This window comes from Calonectris borealis, chromosome 3, assembly GCF_964195595.1.
Source record: "Calonectris borealis chromosome 3, bCalBor7.hap1.2, whole genome shotgun sequence".
NCBI lineage: Eukaryota > Metazoa > Chordata > Aves > Procellariiformes > Procellariidae > Calonectris > Calonectris borealis.
The window spans coordinates 65,668,265-65,679,951 of NC_134314.1; the positions used below are offsets into that span (position 1 = coordinate 65,668,265).

General features: G+C 47.7%; 1 protein-coding gene across 1 annotated transcript in view; it reads right to left on the reverse strand.

Moving 5' to 3' along the window:
• IL20RA (interleukin 20 receptor subunit alpha) overlaps nucleotides 1-10,802 on the reverse strand; it is a 30,913-nt gene extending 20,111 nt beyond the window's left edge. Inside the window, exon 1 of the mRNA XM_075145933.1 lies at nucleotides 10,680-10,802. Within this exon, the coding sequence (XP_075002034.1) occupies nucleotides 10,680-10,767 (88 nt within the window). The 5' untranslated portion in view covers nucleotides 10,768-10,802. The remainder of the gene's footprint in view (nucleotides 1-10,679) is intronic.
• Nucleotides 10,803-11,687: the final 885 nt, after the last annotated feature.

The window sequence follows — 11,687 nt, forward strand, 5'->3', positions numbered from 1 at the left end:
TTCTGAGTGATCAATACTGGCCTGAAACAAGGTGAGTGAAATTCAGGGTGTGCTTGTCTAAAATTACTTACAACCCCTTCAAGGCTTTCAGAGTCATAATCCATCAGAAGTGCTTTGTGTTTGTTTTTTTTTTTTTAAATTATGAAATTGAATGAGTTCTTGTTAAGTTTGGAATGCAAAACCATTTTTTGTCAAAAAGAACTAAACTAATTTTAAAAGCCCACTGTTGACACAATTTCATGACACAATAGCTGCTTTTTAAAACAGCTGTTTTGAAGTTACACAAAATACTAAAAAAAGCCCAACTGTCCAGTGGTTAATTTTAAGGATTTTCTTTTCTCCCTAGAACATGTTTAGCATTACCAATTTATTACTACTTAGATCAACCACAACCCAACAGCCAAGAAAATGAAAGCTTAATTAGAATACCTCTGACATCTTACATTTGTTTTTCAAAATATCCAAGGGTTAAGTAAGCTTTCTGCTGAAATATTGTAACAATTATGCTGTGTGACAGTTATCAGCTGAATCCTGATACACCACATTTTGGAACACTCCTAATCCATCCTTACATAAAATATCTACTTTTTACACTTAAACTGAGCAAAACTTAGTTTTGGCTTTCATCATTTAGTGCTGGCTAATATCTATTAGGCAACAATAGTCCAATTAGAACGGACAGCATTATATTTATTGCCTAACAGGTGTTGCTCCTTGCTCTCTGACCTACTGATGGCTTTTCTAGAGAAGGGATTTTGCTTTTCTTGGAGTCCAAATTAATTTAATTAGTGAAATCCCCTCTTCCGAATCCACATTTTCCCTTGGGCAGGAGATTGAGCGTGGTGTCAATGGAATACGAGCACTTGCCTTCATTTCTGAGGGAAAGGCAATCCTCAAGAGATGCAAGTCAACCACCACCTTCTGCATCCAAGATCTGAGAGGAAGGACCAATGCTCCTAGCAAGCTTGCAATGCCTCATATCTCGCAGGCAATCAGGCTGATGGGGTCACACAGCCATCCCTGCCCAAACGGCCATAAACAGCCTATTTCCAGTCCCCAGCCAGTGCCTGCAAACGGCAAGAGGCAATTTCAAGTTCAGCCCATGGAACAGCCAGCACGGCTCTAGGTTTGATCTCTTGCGCGGTGCTGGAGACCGGCTGGTGATACCCCAGCAGATGTGAGGCAGCCTGCTGAGCATCTCTGCTACTCGAAGCACTTGCAGAATTATTTTTCCCTCTTGTGCCCCACAGATGGTCAAGGACATAAGTGCCTTTGGGAAGCAACTGTAGAGAACTCGCAAGAAATAAAGGTTTCCTGGGGTACCCACCCATTTCTGTGGGTCTCCTGTCAGGTGCGGGCTGGTGTGTTTTGAGGCACCATATGACTGTTCAGTGTTCCATAGTAATTTCAGTCGTGAACAAGTCAGTATCTAATTATAGGTATAGTAGTATTTTTACTATCTTTCCTGTACTCAACAAGCATTTTTTGTTAAAACCACCAGTCACGATTTTCAGACTCATTTACCCGCCTGTAGATTTAAAGTGATTCTGCTGTATGGAGAAAGTTATTCAGCATAATCATCTACATCTTTTACACGTAAGTTACGAAAGACTGCCTCAGAAATGACCTTAAAGGCGGTAACATGCACGGCTGGATCCAAGGGACAGTGCGGTGTCACTGACATTCAAGGGAACAGCCAACAGACTTTGATGAGCTCAGGAGGAGCCTGACCATCGCCTGGGCTGATGGAGAAGCTAGCTCTCCGTCACGTTTGAGCTACTGCAAGTTGATTTAGACTCAGAGCACTGAACAGGTCTACTTCTGTGTCTGTCTGCTGCCTTCTTACAATGGGAAAAAGCCCTGTCAGCAATTACACGTGCCTCAGTCCATTCTCAGTGCTTCTGCGCCACATCCTGTGCTTTACTATTTTGACTACAGTACCGCCTAAGAGCAGGACACTGATGTACTTTCGGAAAAGACAAGGAAAGCCAAGAGAAGTGAAGTCTTGTGCAAAGCAGACGCAATAATAAATACTAGCTCAACTGCCCCCACCAGCCTTTAAGAAACCGGTAGGAAATAAATTAAACCCTTTCATCTAAGAGCTGTAATACTCACTCGTGTGTGTCTTTATGCACGGAGTGTGATTAAGCTCAAACGCATAAATCTTGGTAACAGCATGTAAGATCCTTGCACTTTCTGAAGCAACAGTCGTCTTCTCTTACTTCTCTTTGGACACATTCCTGTTCCCATCACAGAGTTCCCATGGGAGTGGAAAATGGAAGGCTGAAAAATAGCTAAGCTATCAGGTAAAATTTAACTCAAGGTGCTGGGGCATAAAGAAGGGAAGAAGGAACTACAGTTTTCTTCCTATCCCTTTATTGACCTTAAAATACCCTTGCAGTAGCCAGGCAGACAGGAAAGGTCATCTGTTTTCCATGAGAAAAAGATACAGTTTATTTAATCTCTTTGTATGTAAACTATCCCATACCTCCAGTCCTACAACTTGTTTCCATTTCTTTCTGATTTATCTAGTTTTACTGTACTTTTTTCAAGATAGGACGAGCAGTGGATAAAAACCTGCAAATACACCAAGTATAAAGCACAAACAGATCTGTACATCTTTCAAACACAGCTCTCTAATAAAACCTCGTTTTTGTGTAGTGGTGGGCCTGGTTTCCAGAATCCAGGCTCTTACAAAGCTAAGCTTCTTAAAATATGGGAGCTTTTGTTTGTCTCATAAAGGGTGATTTTTCTCTCTCTTAGCTATTAATCCTGTAGTTGTAGATAATCAACACCACTCCTTGGAGAGAAATCAATCAGCAGAAATCAATCTGTACAAGCCACAACTATAAAACCAAACATAAACTGGAACCACACACGCACAAATGACTTGAGTAATCCTAACCACTTGCTTCTCTTGGAATTAAGACTATAAAGGCTACTAGAGAACAACAGCCGCAGAAGGGTAAGGTTATCAGCTAGAATGGTGAGCCTGAATGTTCGCACGGGGGGAACTGCAACACACATCTAAGTTTTGGACTTTAATCACAAATCCCAGCGGCATTCCAAGTTCCTCTATAGAATGAACCACCTCCTTTAACCATTTCCATTCCTAATTAACAGGCAATAAGAATTTGTCATGGTGTGTAAATCATAAGCAAAGCCAACCACCAGGGCACAGATCACAGCATTGTCTGAAACAGCCTGGCATGAGATTGGAAGTTGGAGATGAGAAGATAAAGATGAGCCTTTTGACTATATGAACATGACACTCTTCCATATACTGTAGTTCTCCTAGCCAATATCCCTTTTTATTTATTACTGTGTTACATTTATTCTTCTCTCCTTCATGCTGGCAGAGAGCCAGGAAATACCACATAAAAACACAAGCTCAGCCCTCCCATATCCTTCCACTCTTATTACTGAAGCTTAATGCCCTCTCCAGTAAACATACACGTTATCACCACCACAAATGCCGTTCAATCCTGCTGAGTATATAGACATATACTAGGTAATACAAAATACTACATGCACAAAATTGTCAAGTTTTCTGAGGGTTCAAAAATCAGTATATTTTACAATATTTTTCCCCACTGCTTTTCTCATCTCTACTGTTGCATGAACATATTTTTCCTTCTTTGAATCATTTAGCTAATCTAAGACGACAATTTTCTGTGAGTTCTTACTGTGTTTGGGTAATGTACAGCCATCGCTTCAAATGCAATCTATAAACTTCCCAGGACATAGACATCACAGAGTATATCCACAGGGAGATTAGCCTAATTATTACATGCACACTGCATGTCTTATATATTAAATAATCTGACGTTTCAGTACGCTATTTAATACTTTAGCTAATACTTACTGGCTGTGTCAACGCAACAGATCAGCCTCTTCTCAGATCCAAAATGTACCTTAAATCACCTTCTGTCAATACCTAAACATCTCAGCACTTTTCAACTTGGAGCCAAGCATTTCACTTCTGTCCTTCACAAATTATGACTCACAAATTATGGTTCTCAAAGACTATGTATTCATCCAGGAACAAAAATGGTTGTTCAGGCTTTGTTTCTATCAAAATAAGCTGAGAAAGTCGCTTCTGCTGTCTCAGTTTTCGGGGGGAGTGAATTGCAAACAGCAGTCTCTCCCCTCCTCTCGAATCCAGGAGTAGCATCCACACAGGGACTTCAAGTTTTTAAAGCACTGTGTGTGTGCTGACATCAGCAAGCCTTCTCAAGGATTCACTGCGGGTATGCGAGAAGGAAAGGACGGGGATTATTAGCACTGGAATATTGCCTGCCTTCCGGATGGCTTTAACATGATAAAATATGTCTGGGCATCAATGTGGTCTTCTCTGAACTCCAGCTCAATGGCTTAACTGCAAAGCCCATACCGTGACCCCTTTTATCCTTTTATTCTGTATTTCCCAGAACAACATCTTGATCAAAAGGGATGTTTTGTACATTTCAGCGCTCTAGTAACTGTGAAGGAAAACATCATACTGAAATTTGCTTAAAGGGAGGCCTGAAGCTGCTTCTCAAAATGTAGAATCATAGAATCATAGAATCATACAGGTTGGAAAAGACCTCTAAGATCATCGTGTCCAACCGTCAACCCAACACCACCATGCCCACTACACCATGTTCCTAAGGGCCTCATCTACACGTCTTTTAAATACCTCCAGGGATGGTGACTCCACCACTTCCCTGGGCAGCCTGTTCCAAGGCCTGACCACTCTTTCAGTAAAGAAATTTCTCCTAATGTTCAATCTAAACCTCCCTTGGCGCAACTTGAGGCCACTTCCTCTTGTCCTATTGCTAGTTACTTGGGAGAAGAGACCAACACCCACCTCGCTACAACCTCCTTTCAGGTAGTTGTAGAGCACAATGAGGTCTCCCCTCAGCCTCCTCTTCTCCAGGCTAAACAACCCCAGTTCCCTCAGCCGCTCCTCATAAGACTTGTGCTCCAGGCCCTTCACCAGCTTCGTTGCCCTCCTCTGGACACGCTCCAGCACCTCCATGTCCTTCTGGTAGTGAGGGGCCCAAACCTGAACACAGTATTCGAGGTGCGGCCTCACCAGTGCCGAGTACAGGGGCACGATCACCTCCCTACTCCTGCTGGCCACACTGTTTCTGATACAGGCCAGGATGCCGTTGGCCTTCTTGGCCACCTGGGCACACTGACGGCTCATGTTCAGCCGGCTGTCAATCAGCACCCCCAGGTCCTTTTCCTCTGGGCAGCTTTCCAGCCACTCTTCCCCAAGCCTGTAGCGTTGCCTGGGGTTGTTGTGGCCGAAGTGCAGGACCCGGCACTTGGCCTTGTTGAACCTCATACAGTTGGCCTCAGCCCATCGATCCAGCCTGTCCAGGTCCCTCTGCAGAGCCTTCCTACCCTCCAGCAGATCAACACTCCCGCCCAGCTTGGTGTCGTCTGCAAACTTACTGAGGGAGCACTCGATCCCCTCGTCCAGATCATTGATAAAGATACTGAACAAGACCGGCCCCATTACTGAGCCCTGGGGAACACCGCTCGTGACCGGCCGCCAACTGGATTTAACTCCGTTGACCGCAACTCTCTGGGCTCGACCGTCCAGCCAGTTTTTTACCCAGCGAAGAGTGCACCTGTCTAGGCCGTGAGCCGCCAGCTTCTCTAGGAGAATGCTGTGGGAGACAGTGTCAAAGGCCTTACTGAAGTCCAGGTAGACCACATCCACTGCCTTTCCCTCATCCACTAAGCGGGTCACCTGGTCATAGAAGGAGACCAGGTTGGTCAAGCAGGACCTGCCTTCCATGAACCCGTGCTGGCTGGGCCTGATCCCCTGGTTGTCCCGGACATGGCTCGTGAGCACCCTCAAAACCAACTGCTCCATGATCTTCCCCGGCACCGAGGTCAGACTGACCGGTCTGTAGTTCCCCGGATCCTCCCTCCGGCCCTTCTTGTAGATGGGAGTCACATTGGCGAGCCTCCAGTCGTCCGGGACCTCCCCAGTTAACCAGGACTGCTGGTAAATGATGGAGAGCGGCTCGGCAAGCTCCTCCGCCAGCTCCCTCAGTATCCTCGGGTGGATCCCATCCAGCCCCATAGACTTGTGAGCGTCCAGGTGGCGTAGCAGGTCATTAACTTCATCCTCTTGAATTATGGGGGGTTTATCCTGCTCGTCGTCCATGTCTTCCAGCTCAGGGGGCTGAGTACCCTGAGGATAACCACTCTGACTACTAAAGACTGAGGCAAAGAAGGCGTTGAGTACCTCAGACTTTTCCTCGTCCTTGGTGGCAACGTTCCCCCCTGCATCCAATAGAGGATGGAGATTCTCCTTGGCTCTCCTTTTGTCATTAACATACTTATAAAAGCATTTTTTGTTGTCTCTCACGACAGTGGCCAGGTTGAGTTCTAGTCGGGCTTTTGCCTTTCTAATTTCCTCTCTGCACGACCTAACGCGATCCCTGTACTCTTCCTGAGTTGCCTGCCCCTTTTTCCACAAGTGATAAACTCTCCTTTTTTCCCTGAGTCCCAGCCAGAGCTCCCCGTTCAGCCATGCCGGTCGCCTTCCCCGCCCGTTCTTCTTGCGGCACATGGGGACAGCCCGCTCCTGCGCCTTTAAGACTTCCTTCTTGAAGAACGTCCAGCCTTCCTGGACCCCTTTGCCCTTCAGGACTGTCTCCCAAGGGACCCTCTCGACCAGTGTCCTGAGCAGGCCAAAGTCCACCCGCCGGAAGTCCATGGTAGCGGTTTTGCTGACCCCCCTCTTTACTTCACCAAGTATCGAAAATTCTACCATTTCATGGTTGCTAAGCCCAAGCCGGCCTCCGACCACCACATCTCCCACCAGCCCTTCTCTGTTCGTGAACAGCAGGTCAAGCGAGGCATCTCCCCTGGTGGGCTCGCTTACCAGCTGCGTCAGGAAGTTATCCTCCACACACTCCAGGAACCTCCTCGGCTGTTTCCTCTCTGCCGTGTGGTATTTCCAGCAGACATCCGGAAAGTTGAAGTCCCCCACGAGAACAAGGGCTAACGACTGGGAGACTTCTGCCAGCCTCTGGTAGAATATTTCATCTGCCTCCTCGTCCTGGCTAGGTGGTCTATAACAGACTCCCAGCAGGATATCTGCCTTGTTGGCCTTCCCCCTCATCCTTACCCACAAGCACTCGACCTCGTCATCACTACCATCGAGCTCTAGACAGTCGAAGCACTCCCTAACATACAGGGCTACCCCACCGCCTCTCCTTCCTCGCCTGTCCCTTCTGAAGAGCTTATAGCCATCCATTGCAGCACTCCAATCGTGCGACTCATCCCACCATGTTTCCGTGATGGCGACTAAGTCATAGCTACCCCGCTGCACAATGGCTTCCAGCTCCTCCTGTTTGCCGCCCATGCTGCGTGCATTGGTATAGATGGACTTGAGCTGGGCTGCCGATTTCTCCCCCGACAATGGCATGCGGTCCCTAGGCTCTTCTCTAGAGAGCCTGGTTTTATCCCCGTCCCCCTTCGAATCTAGTTTAAAGCCCTCTCGATCTACATAGATGTAGATCTATTTATTAGTAAAAATATGATAAAGTGGAAGATGAAAGACAAGTAAATTACACCAGGTGTGTCAATGCAGACCAAGCAACTTATGCAACTATTAGAAAACACTGAAAGGAGGAAGCTTTCAAGGTCCCATCATAAGAAACATAGGTGGTATAGCCACATACCAACTCCAGTGGGATCTAAGACTATGTCTACGTTAGCGAGTAATGCAACCCAATATGAGGAGGTCTTTTACATGAAAATGTTGGTATTGAGAAAATATCGTCTACACTATACACATTTCAGGTTTTTTCTTTTTAACATTAGACTAGCTCTGCTTGCATTAGATATGCTGGTGGAGCACATCTTCCAGGGCAGCTTCATCCAGAAGAAATCCAGTTCCAAGACTGCGTCACAATACAGACAAAAGCACAGCAAGTGAAACGATTGAAAGATTTGCTTCAAAATCATATGCCTTACCTGAACAAAAATAGTAAGCACGCCTTACCTATATCAAAAAGCTTCTATTTTTGCAGTACAGCATTCAGGCTCATTTCTCTTTTCTCAGAATACGTATATATTGTAGTACCTGTTGCATTCTTTTTTTCTGTATAGATCTACAAGATAGAGACTGGACTCTATGGGCTAGAAATTTAAAGGTTTCTCCAATTTCAGAATAATGAGGTTACGGAAACCTCCACTAGGAGTATGGGGAAGGGTTTAAGATGGAGGTTGGTAAATTAATAGATTAAGATTCTATTACTTCCAAAACTCAGGATGTTCCTTCCTATCCTTATGAGTTGCGTGCAAAAATCGCTAAACTCTCTCATGTGGTAAAGAAGAATATGCTATCTTTCTTGATCCTGTTGATTAAACAATGAATTTTCCATTTGTTCCCATTTGCTTTTCCATTTTGCATTTTCCATGCTTTTTCATTTGTTCTAGAGTACAGATTTTTAACCAGTGAGTGAAACACCAATTTACAAAAATCCCACTGGAGTGCAGTGGCAACTAAAATTTTTGTCTTGTGCAAAACCAGGTAATGCTCAGATAGCCTGGAAGATTGTACCCACTAACACACCACAGTGAAAACAAAAGGTGTTTTGCAAAGGTCCAGCTATAAGTTAGTATTTAAATGCTGCTGCTGCCACAGAGTTCAGAAAGGAATTCAACAAAAGAACCCAAAGGGACGGGCACAACACAGATTCCATAAGATGCAAGAGCTCGAGCCTGTCAATTCCTGCTGTAAAACTGCTTTCCATGGCACTTGGGCTCCTGTACAGTCTGTTCCTATTCCGGCACCAGATCAAGCCCTCAGGACAACTGCAGTATTTTCAGGACTGCATCTGCTTGCAACTGGCAACGCAGGCTGCTTCTGTTGGAAGACAGTACCCAAAAGAGACCCCTCTACTATCACTTCACTTTGGAGAAAGAGCAGGAGCACTGCTATGACAGTTCTGCACCTCATATAATTTGTTCCATTATTAGCAAAATACTGATAGGCTGAATTAGACTTTTACTGTCTCATGCTGAAGAGGTGAAAATGGAAGCTCTACACCTTTAGTGAAAGGCACAGCTCTGCCTTCCGTGCTGGTATTGCTGTCAACAAAAACCTGAAATTATGTCCAGCTAAAACCTCAGGAATGTGCAAACAGATTCCCTTCTCCCTTGAACAACCATTAGACAAAACCAACATAACTCCCTTGGTATTTTTCTAAACCTTCTTTGGAAGCAAAACCAGTATTAATCGAATTTTAAACCTTTTTGTAAAGGGCAACTGAATGCCAGTAAAACGGATTTTCCAAAACACTTGCACTGATGATCAGCAGACTTAAATAAGATGAAAACAACGTGGTCAGTAACCTAAAAAGAAGCTGGCATTGGTACCTCTGAAAGCCACTCAAAATCACTGATGCGTAACGGAGTAGTTTGTTAAAAGGTTAACCGAGCCACAGTACTTAGTGCTACTCAAGAGCATTCAGGATATGAAGAACAGTCCTTACTACCATCCAGCTCTCACAGGATCTGAAGTTTTGCTGTGGATTTAAATGGGAGCAGACTCTGTCCTTATGTATTTAGTTCTGGAGGCAACATTTGCAGCCGAGAACAAGAGGACGAAGACAGAGTAGGTTTCTCAGAAGATCTGCTAATCTCTGCAATGCCTTGCCAAGTTTTATGCTTGTGGGATATAAAAAAAGAAATCGTGTGTGATGCTTTCAACAGCAGCAGGGGACCCACCATGCACACACATTCAACATAGGCTACGGTTTACAAGCTCATTCCCACTTGGTAACATCATTGCTCGTGCCCTAGACTGTTTGCTATTAGAGCTGCTCCCACAACCCACTCCAGCTGCCACCTTTTCTGCTCCCTCTGTCTCTGTCTCGCTTGGATGTGTGGCTGTCACCGGAGGAATGCTCCGGTCTACAGGTGGCAGAAGGAAATCGGAGCCACTTGGGACACTGGCAGATGACACTGTGAATGTCACTGTGATACTCACTGTGAATACCTCTGCCAAAAACCCATCCTGCCTTTTGTTTTAATCTGTCTCTTGACTGCTCAGGCAGGTCTCCTGGGTTTGGCGACTGTCAAGCACAAAGGAAGATACAAACACCAAAGGTATTTAGGGAATTACCCCAATGCATATAACAAGGACTATCTCAAGAGCACGCTATCAACTTACAGCTGAAAGTAAATTAACGTACAGCTTGTAAAACCTAATTCCAGCATAACTATGGAGAAGAGAAAAAGGTGAAGCAACATCACAGCTCCAGTTAAGTACCAGAGGCCAGAAAGACGAACATTAAATAAAGCCACTGCCCTCTAACACGAACGGCACGCAGCGCCCCAGCCCTGGCCCCACCGCCGGCGCCAGAAGCCGCCCCCCGGGCCGCCTGCGCGGGCTCCGGCCGGCCGCAGGCTGAGACGGCACGGCACGGCACGGCACGGCACGGCACGGCACGGCACGGCACGGCACGGCGGGATGCGCCCGCGGGGCCGGGCCAGCTCTGCCTGCCCCGCCGGCCGGCGTGCCAGGACAACCGAGCGCGGAAACGACTCCGGGGACCCGCGGCGCGGGGGGCCCGGCTCCCACCCCCGGCCCAGGGAGGGACGCGCATCCCCCGCGGGGCCGGGCAGAGCGGGCGGCGGGGGCGGGCAGCGCCGCCACCTACCTGCGTGCGCCGCGGGGGGCGGCGGCAGGAGCAGCAGCAGCAGCACCAGCAGCCAGGCCGCCCCCCGCCGCGGCCGGCCGGCGCCCATGGGGGCTCACATCTCCCGGCCCGGGGCCGCCGCGGCTCCCCGGCGCCGCGCAGGTGGAAGGAGCCGACCGCCGCCGGGCGGGGCGCGCAGGGGAGGGGAGGAGGAGCCGGGCGGGCAGCGCTGCGCTGGGCTGGGCGGGGGCGGAGGCGCTCCCGCGGGGGCCCGCGGAGGCAGGCGGGGGGCTGCGCGGCCGTGGAGGGGGCTGCGCCGTGCAGGTCCCGTCTTCCCGCCTTGGCGCCGTCTCCAAGCCGAGGGATGTCTTCTGCTGCACCCCTCGGTGCTTTCACTGATGAAGTACCGTGGAAGCCACCATGAGGCGTGGGCGGGATGTCGTTATACCCCTTTTTTTGCAGGGGAAGCTGAAGGCAAACGTACTACGTCTTCGGGTGTGCAGGTGTCTGATTTTTCCCATTACTTTGCATTAAATAGTGTGTTTGAACGTGGGAAGAGGCTATGGAGTCTCCATCTTTGGACTTACTCAAAATCCAACTGGTCACGGAGCTGAGCACTCTGCTTCATCTGACCCTGGTTGGACTAGAGGGTCTGCAGAGGTGTGTTCCCACCTCAGCGACTGGGATTGTGAGAAATAATGTGGTTTTGTTGCAAACAGAGCTCTCGCTGAGTTTGTGCGGAGCAGCTCAGTGCAACCATCAGTGAGAGTAGAAGGAGGTGAGGGAACCTGAAAGGCAGCACGCTGTGCTCGTGGGCTGCTGTAGTCTGAATACTTGGGGAGGCTCTAGCAGTTGAAAGTGCCGTGACATGGGCCCTTTCTCTTCCCCTCAGGTGGACCCCTGCGAGCTCCTTTCCTGCCCACTGACCTATTCACTGTCCTCCCGGTTGTTTTGCTCCCTTCTATTTTACCCCCCATCCTGGCATCCATTTGCCAGTTTTCAGTGTCTCAGTCCTTTTATCACCGGTGA